Source organism: Zalophus californianus, chromosome 7, assembly GCF_009762305.2.
Source record: "Zalophus californianus isolate mZalCal1 chromosome 7, mZalCal1.pri.v2, whole genome shotgun sequence".
NCBI classification, from domain to species: Eukaryota; Metazoa; Chordata; class Mammalia; order Carnivora; family Otariidae; genus Zalophus; species Zalophus californianus.
The window spans coordinates 36,632,360-36,652,798 of record NC_045601.1 but is presented as its reverse complement, the minus strand read 5'-3'; the positions used below and the strand labels follow the sequence as shown (position 1 = coordinate 36,652,798).

General features: G+C 37.6%; 1 protein-coding gene across 5 annotated transcripts; it reads left to right on the top strand.

The window, feature by feature from the left end:
- Window positions 1–1,514: 1,514 nt before the first annotated feature.
- On the top strand, window positions 1,515–20,195 carry RNF146 (ring finger protein 146). 5 transcript variants are annotated; one of them, XM_035728316.1, is made up of 3 exons: window positions 1,515–1,627; window positions 10,889–10,991; window positions 18,451–20,195. In XM_035728316.1, coding segments are annotated over exons 2-3 (1,074 nt in total). In that variant the 5' UTR covers window positions 1,515–1,627; window positions 10,889–10,989; the 3' UTR covers window positions 19,523–20,195. The 5 variants fall into 5 exon arrangements, with proteins under 5 accessions (XP_035584209.1, XP_035584208.1, XP_035584211.1 ...); XM_035728315.1 differs by having other exon boundaries at window positions 1,517–1,627; window positions 10,884–10,991; XM_035728318.1 differs by lacking the exon at window positions 1,515–1,627 and adding an exon at window positions 1,778–1,794 and having other exon boundaries at window positions 10,884–10,991.
- The last annotated feature ends 244 nt before the right edge of the window (window positions 20,196–20,439 follow it).

The window sequence follows — 20,439 nt, the reverse complement described above, 5'->3', positions numbered from 1 at the left end:
AATTCTTTTCTTGTGTGTAGATGGATAGAGTATCAATTATAATATTTATTTACAGAAACTGTTCTAAATATACACCTAGAGCAATGGAAGACTCGTGAATAACTTTTTCTACATTAAAAGTATTTACAGATCAGTAAACATTGCTCGTGTTCTGACCCCATTCTATCTTGAACAACAAAGACTTTAAGTAAGTCATTTAAACTTGTTATATCTATTTCTTACTTGACAAAATAAGCATTGGATTAAGTGAACTCTTACACGGTCCCTGCCTGGATTCAAATCGCAGCTGTGTCTGTTTTTGTAAAATGGAAATAACAATAGTACCTACCTCATAGTTTATTGTGAGCTAATATGTGTAAAGCACTTAGAATGACGGCGTTCAGTTAGTTAATATTATATCTTAAAGCTAGAATCTTCAAGTATATATAAGATTTTTGGTATCATTTGTTCATGGGGTGTGTAGGATAGGGGGTAAGACTGGATGGCTGAGGAGAACATAAAGACAGGATTAAGCTTAAAGCTGGAGAACATACTCTTCAACAACATTACACTTACAGAAGTTATAAAAAAATCTTGTTTTGCTTACATGAAGCATCATTGAGCTAGATGACACTCTTCAAGAACTAGTTATATATTAATATATATGAATAAGAACCTTGAAATATATTGATTTCAGAAGAATAAAAGAAAATGTAAACATGTCTATATATATGGACACTAAAAATTTCCAGCCTTAAGTAAACAGCTTATGACATCTCAAAATGCAACAGTACTGCAAGTAAGATACTGCCATGGAATGTTGGAATATATACTCTTTTAAAGACAAAACGCATGCTATTCCTTCATTTTACTATAAATTGAGAAAATATAGTCAGTTCCAAGAAAGACAATGTATGTGCTAAAATGTAATGGAGGATACTGCCAAGGTTTTGACGTTTAAACCACACGAATGCAACAAGATAAGCCATGCCTTTAGTTTTAGATTCTTCTGATTAATCTCTTCTTCCAGCTTCCTATGCTCTAGTCTAAGAAAAATGGGTCCAAAAGGAAATTAAGATCTATTTTTTTTCCGATTAAATTGCTCAATCCTTCAGACGGTGAATAAACTAGACAGAACTCTCAAAGGACCCCTTTGTTGTGGTTGTTAAGAGAACAAGCAGTACTCTGCCAAGGACCCTGTACCCCAAAATCCAGCTAGGCGCCCATAGGCTTCTCTTGAGTCTCCAAGCCGGGCTTCGGAGCAGCACCACCTGCTGGTTCTACACGCGTCTTACTTCCTTTGCCCCAAATCTCTAGTGGACCTGCATTCTTTCAATCTTCGGCACCTAATTACAAGTAAAGCATAATACAAAGCAGTTAGAACGATCCAGGCAGAAACTGCAGGTCTCCAAAGGCAGGAAAAAAGTAGGTACCTAACCGCTCGCTTCAGGATTGGGTCGCGAAGAAACACCACGCGGAGCAGCTGGCGCGAGCGCCCCAGGACAAGTCTCTACTTCCGCCCCGCGCGGCCCCGCCCCCCCGCGACGCGACGGGCGGTCATGTGACCGCCGCGCGCGTTCCCGGCCGCTGCGGGCTCCGGAGGCCGAAGAGGAAAGGCTACGAGACGGCCGCGGCTGCGGCTAGAGAGGTGGGAGTCGGGGTGAAGTTCTCGCGGGGAAGGGTCAGAGTCAGCCACTGCAACATCCTAACTCAGGGAAAGGCGTGATGGCTCGCGGTGTCACCTCTAGCCGCGACGCACTTCGGGCCGGCCCTGCGCTCCGGGCCTGAGAGGGGCGGCGGCGGGGTCAGGGGCCGGTATGTAGTTGGACGCCCTTGGGCCGGGGCGGCCGCGGCTCTCTGCGTCCAGGCGGCATGGGGCAGTTCAGCCCTTCCCGCCGCCCCCACCTTGGCTGTTGTCGCAGGCAAGAAGACTGTGACGGGCGCTGCGTTGTCCGCGGCCGCCGCAGCCCCTGCCCTGGGCGACGGCCCGGAGCTGGTCACGGTCGGGGTGCGAGAGGCGGAGCAGCGGCCATTACTGCGCAGCCTCTTCCGCCGGGGTCCTCGTCTCTGCCTTTGGTGGCAACCAGGTCCCTCTCTTCTCCCCTTGGCGGTGGTGTCAGGCCTCTAGTCTCCCCTTCCGGCCTCGAGATTTAGGGGCGGCTGTGGTTTGAAGTGTATCGTGCTCCCTGTCTTCCCGTGTGGAGGCCTCTGCCCGGGCCTTGGGTCAGATCGCAGCTAGGGCGTTCAGTCTCTGCATTTTGTCTTTTTCCGGGAGTGTCTTTGGCTGCTGCCTTCTCTTCCCTCTACCTCCTCCTCTGCTCAGTGTCTGGGTCTTGCCTAACAGGAAGAGCAGTCCCTCCACCTTGCCCTGGTTAAACCCAGCGCTGCGTGTTCTCGTTGTTTGGATGATTAGTAAATCATCGGCACAATTAGATCTCCTGATACCCGTTGAGGCAAACAAAAAAACCACACCTCAGTGCCGCTTAAAAGCGGAGGCTGTTGCTTTGTTCTGGTAGCTGTGTAGAGTTCTCTCCCTACCTCGCCCCCCCCCCCCCCACCAACCCCATCTTAAAAGAGTACGGGTCTTCCATTGTTGTCACTCTTTTATTTTCCGTAGGAGTCTAGAGAAGGCTGCAAAATTGTTTTGAGTTTACACACACATTTTGACAACAAGAGCCTTCTCTTGTTAACCATTTCGTATATGTTTTTATTTTCTTCCCTAAGTGCCAGTTTAGTGACACTTTTCAAGTTTCGAAAGTACTTACATTTTGTTTAAGTAATATTTTTAGTAATATTTTTGTAATACTGAAACTGTGGAATTGAGGGAAGAAGAACGCCAAGAAATGACAGAAATAGCGTTGTCTTTATAGTTTGACATTTCAGGTGCCTGGGCACACTCCCTCCCCTCCAGTGTGTGTACTTTTAAATAGGATGTGAAAGTGTAACACTGGCATTGAAAGCAGTGTATAATTACAGAAATTAGAGGACTTAAGACTTTTTGTCTTTTTAACAAATGAATCTATGTTTAGACTCTTAAAAAGACGTGGAATATAGGACACATGAAGAACATGACCCACAGAAATAAAAGGATTTATGATGGTCACTCTGCTTTTTTCCTGACCAGCAAATACTGTTTGTCTTGAGTGTCTGAGTGCTCTAAAAACACATGAAAATAGGTCAAGTGACTCTCTTTCTAAAGAGAAAACCAGAAAAGTGAAAGCTACACTAGAAATAGATTTTTGGATGTGTTTGCTTTAGCCTTGTGTATCTTAAATTGGAATATTTTATTAAGCCCACTCTTTGATTTAGAATTTATGTTTTAAATGGGCCAATGTAAGTTCTGGGAAGAATAAAAGTAATGGTAAATATTTGAAGGTTTTTGTTATTTAATGGTTGTGAAAAACTTGGTCATCAGGGAAACTGTTTTTCCAAATAGTCATCAGACAGGAGGTCGAAAAAGGAAATGGCTTTTTTCTTTTAGGAGACAGGTGTCAACTGGTAAAGTATTTTGTTACAGTTTCCACCAATTTGAATTGTTAGAAGAATAGGACAGATTTTTTTAAAGGATCCAGAAATGATTTTTTTGACTTAGTATAGAAGAAAAAGTTAGTATTCAGTCTTTTCTTTTCACAATATTAGTCTGCTTAGAGAATATTATTTTATGTATTAGCCATTTATTGGCATGAAATGCCTGACATAGTCAGCTGGGTATTTCAGTGTTTTTTTTTTTTTCCAGCGTCAGTAACAGAGGGTGCTGACCATTTATTCCATTCCCGTACCTGGTTCTTGATTGTGCCTAAGGAACATGAATTTGTGAAACAACAGGTTGGATTAGGAATAATCTTTGTGGATATGGGAACCATTTTGTTAACGTTCTTCTACAACCACCTGTGCCTGTTTATGGAATATTTAGTGTTTATGGCTTATTAACTTTTGGATTAATTAAAATAAAACCTGTTGTTAAATTCCTGTTAAAGTATTTAGAATTACAGAAATACTGAATAGGGTGAAGTAACATGGGAGTTATGACTTGACCAGGGTCACACATATTAGTAACAGAGCCTTTCTCATTTACAAAATGGCTGCTGGCTGTGAAACTTCTGTGTGATAAGATTTTTAAAAGTATTTGTTCACGTTCACATTTCATGTTTTGTTTAAAATAAAATGCAAAGGCCACAGTTGGTGGGGGGAATGTAAAGGTTTAATGCTTGAATGTGAAGATTGTGAAGGTCATAGATTGCCATACAGTTTTTTTAAGGTTTTTTAAGGTTTAAGGGAAGTACTAAACATTAAGGGAAGTAATTCTTTAAGATAGTGTAGTGTTGGGGCTCCTGGGCAGCTCAGTTGGTTAAGTGTCCGACTCCTGATCTCAACTCAGGTCTTGATCTTAGGGTCCTGAGTTCAAGCTCCATTTTGGGCCCCATGCTGGGCGTGGAGCCTACTTAAAAAAATAAAATAAAATAGTGTAGTGTCAAGTATGGGCCCCCATTTAGTTGAAATGAGTTTTGACTGAAGACTTTTGTTTCCCAGTATGACCTGTGCTTTCTGTAAGCTGAGTTTTAGCAGGGGATGAGAGGGAAAGCTAAAAATGGAAACATTAGGGCATTTATTTACCTCTCTCAATTTGAGACTCTTTCTCAAGAAATATTAAGATGGATCTGCTGAATTACACCCCGTCTCTCTATTCTTTCAGTGGTCTTTGCTTTTTCCTTTTTTTTTTTTTTTTTGAGTTTGTATACCACAAGTTAGAAAGTTTTAAGTATTTTTCTTTTCTGTCACTGCTAGCTTTTATATAGAACATTTCCTGTTTTGTGTATTTTGAATTAAAAAAAGTAAAAACTATTAAGCAGCTGTCAGTAATTGGAAAAATACAGGAAGTCTTCAAATCTTTATAATTTGAAATTTTAACTTATGTACTTATCTTTTTCTTTGATTAGTTCTTTTAAAAAGATAATCATTTGAATGTATTATGTGGAAAAAAATGATGGTTTTTTGACTTTGTGACTGACTTGAAAAGTGGAATTGTAATTAATCCTAGATATTTTCAGAGAAGATAACAGCATATGCAAATAATAGAAGTGTGAATTTGTTGAGTGGTCACAAATTATAAATAGTACGGTATTACTTCATTTTCAGTTATACTTGCTTACTAATTGGTTGAGTGGGTAAATGACTTAAATTCACTGACAATCTCTGAAGTCTTTTATATATTTTGAAATTTAGTCTGTCACCTTTTTTCCCCAGAATTCTTAAGAGGCAGAAATATGTAATGTAGTTTCAAATCTTTTCTCTTTTTATGTTACCTTCCTAATAGTTCTTTTCTGTATAAATTTTCACCTAAAGAAAGAACCTTAACCCATTCACTAATTGGTATTTGCGTATCAAAATACTGTGGTAAATTTTAGTTTGGTATATAATTTATAAATCATTCATTGAAGTGAGAATTATGTATGTTTGAATTATTTATGGTTTGCCAAATTCTGGCTAATAGTTAGAAATTTTGTCTTACATCTTTGGATGAAAGCAAAAGCCTCTCTTTCCCCTCATTTAAAAAAAATCTTTGGTTTCAAATGTAGAAATTTTCTAAGGACTACTACATATGACCATTTTGAATATTACATACTGTTCCCTGTGTTGTGCCCACTTGGCTTTATAATTGTCAGAGGTTATAGTGGATGGATCAGTTTGGCAGAATTGGTATCACTGAAACCAGTCAATTTTGATTACAACACAACATGCAGTTTTCTTTTTAATCTGTGCCAGCACAGGTGTGGATAAAGTAACATGGAGTTCATTTTCTTTATTCAACAATTCTGGTGGTAAATTGCCAGTTTTGTATTTTTAAAAATTGTTAATATGCAAGACATTCTAAACCAGCATTGTCCAGTATGGTAGCCACTAGCCACATAGAGCTGTTGAGCACTTGATACGTGGCTAGTCTGACCTGAGTTGTGCTATATGTGTAAAATACACACCAAATTTCAAAGACTATACACACACACGAGAATATAAAATATCACAATAATTTCTTTATATTAAATACATTTGGAAATGGTAATGTTTTAAATATTTAGGGTTAAATAAAATATTCAAATTAGTTTTACCTGTTTCCTTTTATTCATGTGGCTAATAGAAAATTGGAAATTATAAATGTGGCCTGCATCATATTTCTGTTTGATGATGCTATTCTAGACCTTTTCTCTGAGATACAGTACACTGAAGAAAAGATTTTTTTAAAGAAACGCTTGGGTTTGAATCCCATCTCCCAATATTGATAGCTTTGTGATTTGGGATTAAATCCTTTGGGTTTGGGTTTCCTCATTTATAAAATGGGTGTAGTCAGATTTTACAGGGTTGTTTGAGGTTATCAGGAGCTTCATGAACTTTTTAGTATACATATGAACCACCTGGAGATCTGATTCTGTCGGTGGAATGGGGCTCCAGATTTTTCATTTGTGAGGGACTCCCAAGTAAATGCTGATTTAGTTGGTTGGGGACACAGTTTGCATAGCTAGGATCTAGAATACTACATAGATTTTAGTTTATTTTCTTCCCCCCAACCATAATTATCCATTTAGAGTCCACTTTGAAAATTAACCATGGTATGTAGGAATTGGAAAAAGTCACTGTAGCTTGCAAGATTTACTAAAACTGGTTTTATTCTTGGTTTTTTATCTGCATTCTGGAGAATTCATTGCCAGTGAACAAAACCTTAGGTAAATGATGAGCTTGTCAAAAGATATAAAGTTGGCTTGAATCTTATATTTGTAAATGTATTAACTTCCCCCTGTTGTATTTTAAGCTCTTTAAAGAAATGATTAGAACTTGGTATCTTTATATCTTTTGTGGCTGGGTGCCTTGTTCACAGAACTCAAATGTGTTATGTGAATAAATTTATTTCAGTATTTTTCTCAACAGTTACTTTAGGAAATTTTTCCTTCATCTAAGAAATAACACTTGAAGTCAACAAAAACTGATTGGCAGTTTACTAGCCACTTAGAGATAAAAGACAGTCTTTATCTTCAGGAGGTTGATGGTTTAATAGAACGGTCAAAAGCAAGTAAGTAATTTCAGTGTATGGGATAACTTCAGTAATAGAAGAATGTACAAAATATAGTGGAGGGAACGATTTTTGGGAAGTAGAGAAAGTGGTAGAATGGTAGCATTCATAAGCTGTAAAAGAGATGGATTATACCAGGAGGAGGAAGTACAGAACTATAAAGAGAGGTTTAGAGAAGTATGAATAATTTGGTATAACTAGATTATGAATCTGTGAGAGTGGTGGTAGGAGATAAGTAAGACTAGAGAGAGATTTAGGTTTCAGGTCATTAAAGCCTTTGAATGCTGTCCTTAGGAGCTTTGCCTTTATTGTATGGGCTAGAGAACCAGTATGGGGCTTTGCATATGGGAGGCACATTTTGCCTTTTTAGTATATCACTCAGAGGCTTAGTGAATAAATTTGAGGGGTGTTACTGAAGCAGGATAGACTGGACAGTAGTTCAGGTGAGAGGTGATGTATGTCTAAACTAGGACACTAGCAATGGCAGGAGAGTAGAGGATAGATTCCAAAGGTGTTAAGGATAAAAGTTGACAGGATTTGGTTGGAGAGGAGATGAGAAAAAGGATTTTCTGTTTTTCTCCATCTGCATTCCTTGATTAAAGCATGGAAGCTGAGATGTCACTTTGTAAGATTCATGCAGACATGGGGGTTTGTGGAGAATGTGTAGAGAGACAGATGTGAAAGCCAAGTATTCTGTTAAGAAAGAAGTTAAAATGGTTGGGCTCCAGATTGGGCAGGAAAAGAAATGAGACTGGGAACTGACTAAAGAAAAGGAGGCTGTCAAGAACCTAGAGATCCTTGTGAAATTAAAGAGTAGATGTGGGAATGAGTAAATTAGCTGTAAGGACCAGAGTTTGTAATCTAAGAGTGAGATTAAGATTTTAGAGAGGCAGCACTTTAGGTGGCTTCTAGTTCCAAATGTATACATCATATTTTGTTCCTGGATGGACAGGGAGGTGAAATTTCACTGAATTTAGGATTTTAGGAATTGAAAACGTACAGTTTTTCTCAAATTGGATTTGATGGATTACCTGCATCACTTTCACTTAAAGTGAGATTCCTGGGCTTAAACGCCATCCACGTCTACTGGCCTAGAATCTCCAGGGGTAGGGCCTGAGAATGTGTATCTCTAATAAGCAGCCTCAGTGGGGCAAGTTTTAAGAACCTCAGAGTTAGGAGTTGAGATGGGTCATATTTAAATTGGCTCATAGTGATGTGTCAGGAGTTAGGATGGAGAGGATGAGGAACAGTGAAAATTAAGTCACTGCCTTAAAGGTTAATCTAGAAGAGATGTAGAGGATTATGTAGTTAGTAATGAGCCTCCAAAGAAAGACTTCCCTCTTGCTGTTACTGTGAGGCTTACGATCTCTTTAGTCATCATGTTTGCTTGATTCTGAGTTCTATGTAGTATGATGTGCGTCCTGCACTGACTGGGCATCCTGAAGTGGCAGGAGAGAATCCTAAAAGAGAAGAAAGGATTAACGGCTGAAATGATGTTTTGGTTGGTGCTTCTGGATTCCCTGAATAAGAGGCATCTTGAGAGAAGTTTGGCTTAATGATTGTAAACTTGGATATACATATAAATAGCAGGAGGTTCTAGTTAATGTGATGGCTTTGTCTTTGCACACACTACTTCCTTGTAGAAAGGCAGTGGCTATGGAATACATTGCATGTGGGCTAATGTGTCCATATAGAACCTGTTTCACTTTAAAAACATTTTTATTGTGGTAAAATATAAATAACATACAATTCACCATTTTAACCATTTTAAATGTACAATTCAATGTCATTAATTACATTTACAATGTCATGCAACCATCACCACTATTTATTTCCACAACTTCATCATTTTAAACAGAAATTCTGTATCCTTTAAGCAATAACTCTTTTGCTCCTCTCATTAGCCCCTGGTAACTTATCTACTTTCTGTCTCTCAATATGCCTATTTTCAATATTTCATTTAAGTGGAATCACAAAATTTTCCTTTTGTGTCTGTCTTATCTCGCTTAGCGTAATACTTTTTCAAGGCTCATCCATGTTATAGTATGTATCAGAATTTCCTTTCTTTCTATGGCTGTATAATATTCCATTGTATTTGTATACCACATTCTGTTTATCCATTCTTCTGCTGATGGGTGCTTGGATTGTGTCCCACCTTTTGACTTTTGTGAATAATTCCGCAAAGAACATTGGTGTACAGGTATCTGTTTCTGTCCCTGTTTTAATTCTTTTGGGTATATACCTGGGAGTGGAATTGATGGATTATATGGTAATTCTGTTTAATTTTTTTGGTGAACCACCAAACTTCATAGTGGCTGGACTATCTTTCATTCCCATGTGTACACACTGTTCAAGGGTTCCAGTTTTTCCACATTCTCGCCAATGCTTATTATTTTCCCTTTTTTTTAAATTATAGCCATCCTAATAGATGTGAAGTGACCTTCTGGTTTTGATTTACATTTCCCTGATAACTAATAATGTTAAGCATCTTTTCATGTATTTAATGTCAATTTCTACATCTTTGAAGAAGTATCTACTCAAGTCTTTTGTCCATTCAAAAAAGATCTTTTGTCCTTTTGTTGTTGTAGGCATTCTTTTATGTATTGTGGATATTAAACCCTTATCTGTATATGATTTGTAAAGATTCTCTCCCATTTTGACATTTAACCTGCTTGACAATGTCCTTTGATGCCCAGAAGTTTTAATTTTGATGAAGTCCACAATTTGTTTTTTCTTTTGGTGTCATTCATATCTAGGAATCTATTGCCAAACCCAACATCATAGAGATAAACCCCTCTGTTTTCTTCTAAGGGTTGTATGGTTTTACCTCTTTTTAGGTTTGTTGGTCTGTCTTGAGTTAGTTTTTGTATATGGTGTGAAGTAGGGGTCCAACTTCATTCTTTTGCATGTGGCAGTTCACTTGTCCTAGCATTTGTTGAAGAGACTATTCTTTCTCCCACTGAATGGACTTGGCACCCCTTTTTAAAAATCAGTTGGCTCTACAAGTAAGGGTTTATTTCTGGACTGTCTCCTTTTGGTGTATTTGCCTATTCTTGTACCAATACCACACTGACTTGGTTACTGTAGCTTTGTAGTAAATTTTGAAATCGCGATGTGTGAGTTCTTCAACTTTGTTCTTTTTCAAGATTGTTTTGGATTATTTTAGGCCCTTCACAATTTCATATGAATTTGAGGATTGGCTTTTCCATTTCTGCAAAAAAAGCTGTTGGAATTTTCATAAGGATTATGTCGAATCTATAGATCAGTTTGTTTAGTATTGTCATCTTCAGTCTTCCAGTCCATGAACAGTTGTCTTTCCATTTAATTAGCTCTCCTTTAATTTCTTTCTGCAATGTTTGATAGTTTTCAGTGTACAAGTCTTTCCCCTCCTTGGTTAAGTTGATTCCTAGGCATTTTATTGTTTTAGATGCTATTATAAATGAAATTTTTGAGCATTCTCTAAAATGCTTTCTTGATTGCCTTTTTGGATTGTTGACTGTTAGATGTAGAAACACAGCTGACTTGTACATTGAGCTTGTAACATGCAACTTTGCTGAATTTATTACCCCTAGTAGTTTTCTTGGGGATTCTTGGGATTTTCTATATAGCAAACAGAGATAGTTTTACTTCTTCCTTACCTTATTGTATGGCTTTCATATCTTTTTCTAGTCTAATTGCTCCAGCTAGCACTTCCAGTACTGTGTTGAATAGCAGTGTCTGGAAATTTTGTCATTTCTAAGCTAAAATTTGCCACTGAATTTTGTTAAAGGGTCATACATAATTGACTAATTTTATTGATCTTAATTAGTCTGTATAGAAGTTGATGAAATAACTTCTCTTGCAGCACAGAATGAACCAGCAGTGGAAGACAAAATACCACACACTGTTTGACTGCCGGTGAAGATGAGCTTTTGTTTTTGTGCCAGACAGCTGTGGGATTTGTAATAGAAATGTAAGTATGGCATCATGGTTTGTCCCAAAGATGGAGTAAATTAAATGAACTGATAAAATGCAGTAAGCCAAGTACATGTTATATTTAGATCTAATTATACACAATGAGCGTTTTGTATTGTTTTAGATGTTTTACTGAGTTAGTAATTTTATTCACATTAAATTACTGTTAATGTAGGTATCCAGAAATCTTATCAGGAAAAATTTCTATAAAAGTCAGTGAAACTGAAGACAAAAGAATTTTCTCGTAGGGTAAAAAACTGGAAAGATTTTTAGATCTTCTAGGTTCTACTTTCTCTTAACATAGTAACTTACTTAAAACCAAACTAGGCAGACAATATCACCTTTTATTAATAAGAGAGACTTAATAGGACTTAAAAACATTTACTTTTAAAAGCTTGTTTCACTAAATTAAAGTGTTTTTTGAATTAATTGATTTTTTAAAATAAAGATTTATTTAGAGAGTGTGCAGGGGAGGGAAGGGCAGAGAGAGAGAGAGAGAGAGCCCTAAGCAGAATCTGCGCTGAGTTCAGAGCCTGACATGGGGCTTGATCTCACGACCCTGAGATCATGGCCTGAGCTGAAACCAAGAGTCAGATACTTAACCAGCTGCACCACCCAGTCGCCCCTAGATTAATTGATTTTTTAAAAATTTAGTATATTGCATTTTAATTAATACTGAATTCATTCTAGGCCCCAGTTTTACCAGCTATGTTTTCCTATCGTTTAGTTTTTGTGAAATATGCTTTAAAATACTACATTACCATGATTGTGCCCATTTTGAACATCATTCTATTCTTGATATTTTTACGTGATGAACATCGTATTTCTATCTTCCAAGTTAATATGAACATTATCCAACCTGTAGATACTATTTCACATGTTCTCTCAGTTTGACATGTAACTATTGCTATCTTCTTTTCAATATGATGCTTTAATTATATACTAAAAGTATGGCAATATCATTCTTAGTGTTGAGAATTTGATAAAAGAAAAATGAAACCTGTATTTTTCTTTAAAATTGGGACAAATATCTTTTATTTAATCTTGTTCATATGTTATCTGCTGTTATATATATAAGGTCTCTCTATATATAGACTTAAAAACCATATTTAAAAAACCACATATATATGTGTGTGTATATATATATATATATATGTAGGTTAAATATTATAGGTGCTGGCCGTCAAGGGACTAGACTATGGTCTAGGAAGTGAAACATAATTATTAATTAAACAGTGGAAGAAATGCCATATTGAGGTAACAATAAGATGGTTTTGGAACTGAGAGGATTTAGTCCATCTGAAGGTTCAGAGTGAGAAGAAGTTTTAGCTTGATCTTAAAGAATAAATAGAATTTTACCAAGCTGAGAAAATTAGGAGGTATTTTTTAAGCCAAGGTAATGAGGGAGGGGCACAGTTGTCTAAATATCAGGGCATCTTAGGGGAGTCAGGAGCAGTCCCATGTAGCAAAATGGGATAAGGAGAAAGAGACTTCAGAGTTGGTAAAGGGAGTGAATATTTAGTACCTGCTGTATTGCTGGGTACTTACTGTTGATTTTATTTGGATTATTGAAATTAATCACTGAAAAATCGTAATTAGCTCATTTACTGGTGAAGAAACAGAATTAGAGAGATGAAGTCATTTGCCCTAGGTCAGTGTTTTCCAAATTTCTCTGAGAATAATCCCGGGGGCACTTGTTAAAAACACATTTTTTAGACTGTAACGCAGACATGTGCAAATTTCCAGGGTAGAGCACATCAGCTAATTCTTACTTTTGGAGAAATTTTGGAAATGCTCTTCTAGGTCAGTGTAGTGAGAATAAATGATGGAGCCAGGATTTTAGCTAAGTCTGTTTTACTCTAAAGGCTTTGTCAATGTACTTGGAAGCCAGTGCTTAGGAATTTGTATTAGATAATGTAGGCAGTAGAAAACTGTTGAGGCTTGGAGAGAAGACTAATTAGACATGACCTGAGAAAAAGGGATGAGGAGGAGAAAGGACTGAAGTCAGGGAGGCCACTTAGGAGGTTAGTACAAAAGTGTGTCCAAGAAGCCAGAATTGGGATCACAGGCTTTGGGAATGAAGGGGACACATTCTAAAGTTTCTGTCACAGAAAAGAGAAATGGCCAAGGAATAAGGGAGTATGGAGGATGGCTCTAAGTTTTATGCAAGATCGAAAAAAAAGGAAAGAGGAATGAAGGTTTAGGAGCAGATAATTTTGGTTTTATTTTTATTTTTTATTTTTTTTAAAGATTTTATTTATTTATTTGAGAGAGAGAGAATGTGAGACAGAGCACAAGAGGGAAGAGGGTCAGAGGGAGAAGCAGACTCCCCACTGAGGAGGGAGCCCGATATGGGACTCGATCCTGGGACTCCAGGATCATGACCTGAGCCAAAGGCAATCGCTTAACCAACTGAGCCACCCAGGTGCCCCTGATAATTTTGGTTTTAGTCCTGTTTGATTTCAGGTTCTTGGAGAATATTGAGGTAAATTTGAATACAGATTGGAAACACAGTTGGCATGGTTCTGGACTTTAGATTTTGGGAGTCACAGTGGTATATGTATTTGAAATACTCAGTAGATTGTCTAGACATAGAATGTACTGTGAAAATAGGGCCACACACAGGGCCTTTGTGAAGAATACTGTTACTTAAGGGCAAATAGAGAAAAGAGAAAACAAAATAGGAGAATTGGGAGAGAGTACCATCATGGAAATGCATAGTATAAAGTTTTAGAAAAAGAGTTGGTGGTCATATCATTCAGTGCAATAGGATCAAATATGTTGAGACTGAAAGAGATCATTAGACTAAGCGTGGTAGTTGGTTTTGTAATTTAAGGATAGAGAATATTAACCAAAATCTTGAGGGAATTGGGATGGTACTAACACCAGAAATTGAGGGGTTAGCTTTTCAAAACAACTAGCGGTGTCCCATCCTGAGCCAAGAGGAATGATGATAAGGTAGAGTGAAGATAAAGATAAATTTCCGGGATTCACTCTTACCTAATTTTTTAATGATAAAGGAGTCCAGGATATCTCTAAACTAAGAAGTTGGAGAAGTTGTGTAATAGTCTTTGGGGGAATAGGGAAAGAAAGTTGTCTTGACTGAGTAAAAAGTTACTGACAGGAGGCTTGATAGTCTCTGGGAAATCAAAATAGCTAATTATGTGTGGTGCTCCCAACTTTTGCACCATACATTTCACTCTAAAAGTGGAAATTTTCATGAGTTTAATAGTTAACTTTTGTTAAGTCCTCTCCTTGCTTGACTTTTCTTTTTTTCAAATGTCTCCCTTGTAGCTTTTTTGGTGGTGGTGTCTCTTTAGTCCCCATCTGTCTCTGACCACTTAAAATCTTTTGTAAGCTGTTTTGCCTCATTAGTAAATATTGAAATAATCGAAGGTTCTGTGTTTGGGCCTTTTGTCTGCTCTCTCTACAAGTTTAATTTGGGCATTCATTCATTTTCATGTCTCTTAAGAACCACGTATAGGTGACTCATCAGACTTTTTTCAGCTTAGATTTTACTTTTCCCCAAGTACGGATGAGCATTAGCCCTTCTCCATTTTTGTCTTATGAATAGTATCAAAATGGATGGATGGCTTTCTTATTTTCTTCTTCTTAATTGGAGCTTTAAATAAATATGTAGATATAAAAGATTTTCAAGAATTTCATTGACAGCTAACTTTTTTAACCTAAATGGAAAGGGATGTAAGAATATACATATTGTTCTCCCATTCTGTAGCCAGTTTAGTTCTTTTTGTTCCCAAAATGTTTAAAGTTACACTGAGGTTTAAATGTAGCAGTAGAGAGCGTCTAGGTGGCTCAGTCGTTAAGCGTCTGCCTTTGGCTCAGGTCATAATCCCAGGGTCCTGGGATCGAGCCCTGCATTGGGCTCCCTGCTCAGTGGGAAGCCTGCTTCTTCCTCTCCCACTCCCCCTGCTTGTGTTCCCTCTCTTGCTGTGTCTCTCTCTGTTAATAAAATCTTTTTAAAAAATAAATAGATAAATAAAAATATAAATGTAGCAATAGGACCTGATGAATTAAAAGAGGCTTTCATATGCAGGTTTATGCTTTCATTTAATTTATTCATTTTACAATAATTTTTATTCGAACGTGAATTATCCCCATTTTACTGATGAGAAAGCTGAAGACCCAGAAGCACCGTGTGTGTGATTTTTTAAAAACCTCTTATAGGTATATGACATGCTGCTTATATTTGGCAGAATTGAAAGTAATGTACATAGACTTAATGTACATGTACTTTACACTGTTACCACAATGTAAAGTTACCTGGAACAGACAAAAGTATTCTGAATGTTTTGCCAAATATAAATTGAAATATGTGGTATTCTGTCTCTTGTCACTTTGGGAAGTATTAAGATTTTGTATTTAAGAAATACATATGAGTTGTGGGGAGCCTAACAAGATGTATTGTGCATGGCCAGTTCTTTTTAGGGGAAATAGGTAGACAGCATTAATTAACCAGTTAAGAAGCAAGCACTTTCACTTATAACTTAGATTGTTAAGTTACAAGATCTTTGAAGGCAAGGGTTTATCTCAAAATACTTTGAAGCTCCTCTAAATGCCTAACACATATGAAGAGTTCATATCAGGTAGAACTTACCATAGGTTGGGAAAAAGTTGTACTTTACTAGTTTGTGTGACTTAGAGTTTCTGGTAAAGGAATTGATTGGAAATGGAATTAAAGGTTGAAAAAGAGTTTGGAAATCAAGTACTGCATAGTGATCAGTTCTTTCCCTGAGACTGTGTGCCACTTCCTTTTCTAGATAAGTACAATCTTTTCCAAAACTTGCTATCATTTTGAACCTTGTCTATTGAGGAACCAGGGCCACAGAAAAAAGCAGTAAGAGAATGGATTGTTGGACTGGATGTGCTGTGATGAAAACCTAAGAGGATTGTTTTTCAAGTTTTGATGAGCATAGTAAACATTTTTTACTGACTACACCTTTTGTAACCGCTGTACCCATTTTTGAATGCTTGATCTTGGAAAATGGCAGAAGTCCTTATGGTGATTAAATGCTAAATATTCCTTGTTTAAAACAGCAGAATCAACTGGTACAGAGAGATTGTCATTCATTTTAAGCAGCAGTTAATTAGTGGTTGCCAATCTCTGTGAGACCTTTACCTCTATTTACGTATCACTGGTGCACTTCCTCTATCATTTTCTGTGCTTTTAAAATATCTGTGGTTTCCTAGTACTATGGGATAAAATCAAATCAGATGCTTCTTTAGCAGGGCACACAAAGACTTCATGATTTGGCTTCTGATTACCTTTATACCTTCATCTCTTGCTGTTCCGTTGCTTGTTTGACTCAGGGCCATGTATGTGGCTCTGACCTCAATCTCTCCCACTCCCCAGCCACCTCTGCACCCCATACTTTTAGCCTATGTCCATCTTCTCACCTATCTCTCATTATTACTTTTAATAAGCATCCTAACACATTACTGTAGGAATTAGGCCATATTGTGATTATGTTTTGCTTGCATGTATGTTTCCTTATTTAACAAAGTAGGTGTGTATCTTTGGATCCATCAATACTCAGTGTTGTATATGGATATGGTAATTTTTTAATAAATGTTCATCTGACTCAATAAGGCAGAAATGAACAAATTTATGTGAGTGTTTAAGCCCGATACCATCCAGTTGGACAAATCTCGTCCCTTTCTTTCCCTTTCTTCTTCTGCTTTAGGGCAGCCTCAATATTCATGTCATTTTCTCCCTTGTTTTTACATGATTGTAACATTTGTGGAGCTTCAGTGATTACAAAGTGTTTTCATTTGATGTTTTTGTTTTTTTTTGTGTATTTTGGCTATTCTCACCTAAGTTTTATAAACTCTGATTTGTAGGTAAGGAAATTTAGACTTTGGATTTAACTGGGTGCAGAAGAGTAAGGGAGAGGGAGACTCAGGTTTTTAGATTTCTTATCTGGCAGTGATTTCCTTGTATAATAGCTGCCTTATTTCACGTTATCCTTTCTCCCTTGGCCATCTGCAATTTATCATTATAGTCTTTGTGTGCTGCTTCAGGGCTGATCTTTAAGTGCACTGACAGAATTTTTATACATTCCCAAGGTATGTGTTAGTAAATTCTTTAAAAAAAAGTTTGTCAACCAGATGGTTAATGTTATTTAAAGTAAAATAAAAGGGACGCCTGGGTGGCTCAGTCGGTTAAGCATCTGCCTTCAGCTCAGGTGGGATTGAGCCCCGCATCGGGCTCCTGCTCAGTGAGGAGCCTGCTTCTCCCTCTGCTGGCCGCTCCCTCTGCTTATGTGTGCTCTCTCCCCCTTTATTTATTAATAAATGAAATCTTTAAAAAAAAAATAAAGTAAAATAAAATTCAGAACGTGTATTTTTTTTTATATTCTTCATTGAAAAACATACTCATTTTCTTAGCTGAATATTTGTTCTCTATCTGCCAGGTCTTGTATGAGAATACAGAGACGAGCCAAAATGATCTGTTTCTTGCCTTTACAAAGCCCACCTGTTTATGGGGAAGACTGACATTAATAAAATAAACAAACACATAAATCTAACAGTGCAATTCTGATAAGTGCTAGGAATGAGAGAAGTACATGGTAGTAAGAAATTTAAAAAAAAAAAAAGGGTGATTTGACCTAGTCATGGAGACTTTCTCAGGAGGGATATGATAGGTAGTAATTTGTCCATGGGGGATATGGAAGGCAGGAAGTGAAGAAATGTTCATTCAGAGAAAACCTGTTGAAGGGAGTAGCTAGTGTGGTTGGAAGCCTGATCAAGGGGAAGGGAAGTCTGATAGAGATGAGGCTGGTGTGGGAGGTGGGAGGCAGGACCATTGCAGGGCTTACAGATCCTAGTCTTTATCCTAAAATCCAACTTTTGAAGCAAGAGGTAAGGCTAGACCAATTAAGAGGCATATTCAGTAATTTAATAAACAGTATTTACTTGGTGACTAGGGAAGGGTAGAAATGTAGGTGGATTCAGGAGATACTTAGGATAAACTTGGTAAGACCTGCTCATGTTTTGGATACAAGCAGTAGGAGAAGGGCAATTTCAGTGGTGGATTTCTGGCTTGAAAAAGCAGATGGATAATGGTGTCATTGGGGGTGGGGAGCTTTTAGGGAGTAAAGAAGAAACAGATTATGACTTCAGGGTTTTTTTTGCCCTCAAGACATCCAGGAAGAAATCTAAAATAGACCATTAGAAATCTAGATCTAGGGCTTACCGCCATGTACTTCTCATTCCTAGCACTTACCAGAATTGCATGGTTACATTGATGTGTGTTTATTTTGTTAATGTCAGTCTTCCCCATAAGCAGGTGGGCTTTCATTTTTGCTTTCCCATAAACCACTGTGTAGCACACATATATAATAGGTGCTTAATAATATTCTGAGTTGTTGAATTAAGATATTGGAAGAGTTGAAATACAGTTTTAATATTATATGTATTTTCTCTTATTTTCTTAGGATGGCTGGCTGTGGTGAAATTGATCATTCGATAAACATGCTTCCTACGAACAGGAAAGCGAATGAGTCCTGTGCGAATACTGCACCTTCTCTAACTGTCCCTGAATGTGCCATTTGTCTGCAAACATGTGTTCACCCAGTCAGTCTGCCTTGTAAGCATGTTTTCTGCTATCTGTGTGTAAAGGGAGCTTCATGGCTTGGAAAGCGATGTGCCCTCTGTCGACAAGAAATTCCTGAAGATTTCCTTGACAAGCCAACCTTATTGTCACCAGAAGAACTCAAGGCTGCGAGTAGAGGAAATGGTGAATATGCATGGTATTATGAAGGAAGAAATGGGTGGTGGCAGTACGATGAGCGCACTAGTAGAGAGCTGGAAGATGCTTTTTCCAAAGGTAAAAAGAGCACTGAAATGTTAATTGCTGGGTTTCTGTATGTTGCTGATCTTGAAAATATGGTTCAATACAGGAGAAATGAACATGGACGTCGCAGGAAGATTAAGCGGGATATAATAGATATACCAAAGAAGGGAGTAGCTGGACTTAGGCTGGACTGTGATGCTAATACTGTAAACCTCGCGCGAGAGAGCTCTGCTGATGGAGCAGACAGTGTCTCCGCACAGAGTGGCGCTTCTTCCGTTCAGCCTCTAGTGTCTTCCGTAAGGCCCCTGACATCAGTAGATGGTCAGTTAACAAGCCCTGCAACACCATCCCCTGATGCAAGCACTTCTCTGGAAGACTCTTTTGCTCATTTGCAACTCGGTGGAGACAGCATAGCTGAAAGGAGTCATAGGGGGGAAGGAGAAGAAGATCATGAGTCGCCATCTTCAGGCAGGCTACCGGCACCAGACGCGTCCACTGAAGAAACCGAATCAGACGCCAGTAGTGATGGTGAGGATGTATCTGCACTTGTTGCACAACACTCCCTGACCCAACAGAGACTTTTGGTTCCTAATGCAAACCAGACAGTATCTGATCTATCAGATCCTGATCGATCAGTAGCAGGGGGTGGGACAGTGAATGCTGGTGTCAGATCTAGAAGGCCTGATGGACAGTGCACAGTAACTGAAGTTTAAATAAAAGTCTTCAGCTCCATGCTCAAAGTTAAAATGGTTATCTGTAAATTTCTGCCCACATAACATTATACTCATCCCTGGTAGTGCATTTTTGGGAGTTCGGGTGGGAAAGGGTATGGGGAGGACAGACCTGTAAATTAAAATGTCTAACATGTCTCTGTTGAGGAATTTATTTAATATAAGGAACTTGGCGTTAATAGTTGAGAGCTGTTTAGTAATAACCCCGTTTTCTTGATGTCTATTTTATAGTTTTTTTAAATTTCTTCAGTTCTTTTGGCCAGCGTGTGTGTATTATCTGTGCATTAACAGTCTTCATCTGACTCTTGCATTGTGTCTTATTTTTCTGCATGGATTGATGTAAAACCATTACTAAAATTTGGCACCTATGAGATGTCTTGTATTGGTATGAACAGGAAGCTTAATGTGAGAATAGATGGGAATCTGGGATTTTAAAATAGATGAATAACAACTATTAAATAGTAAAGTTACTGAAATGGAAATGTGAAGAAAACAGCCAATAACTCACGTTTCAGAATCTTGTCTGTAACATACTTCATGGCGTTTCCCATAGGCTTTGCTGTCTAGTCCTTGTAGTTTGAGGTTTCTCTTGATCTGCATTTTTCTTTTTGATTACAGAATTTATAATTTAATAAATACTAGAGTTTATCAAAAATAATTTGTCTGTTGTTTGAGTCTGGAAAGAGGATGGAAACATTTTGACATTTGTGGCCAAAGGTCAATAAACAGGTAGTGGTTTGAATTGGTTGTATTCAGCTTAGTCACCTGCTCAGGAAAGTTTGATTTTTTTTTTTCAGAGACTATTTAAACAAGCAATTGCATGGAATAAGTATGTATGGAAATAAACCTAAAGCTCGTGAGACTTAAATTTCTTACATAACTGATAGTAGAGACATGTA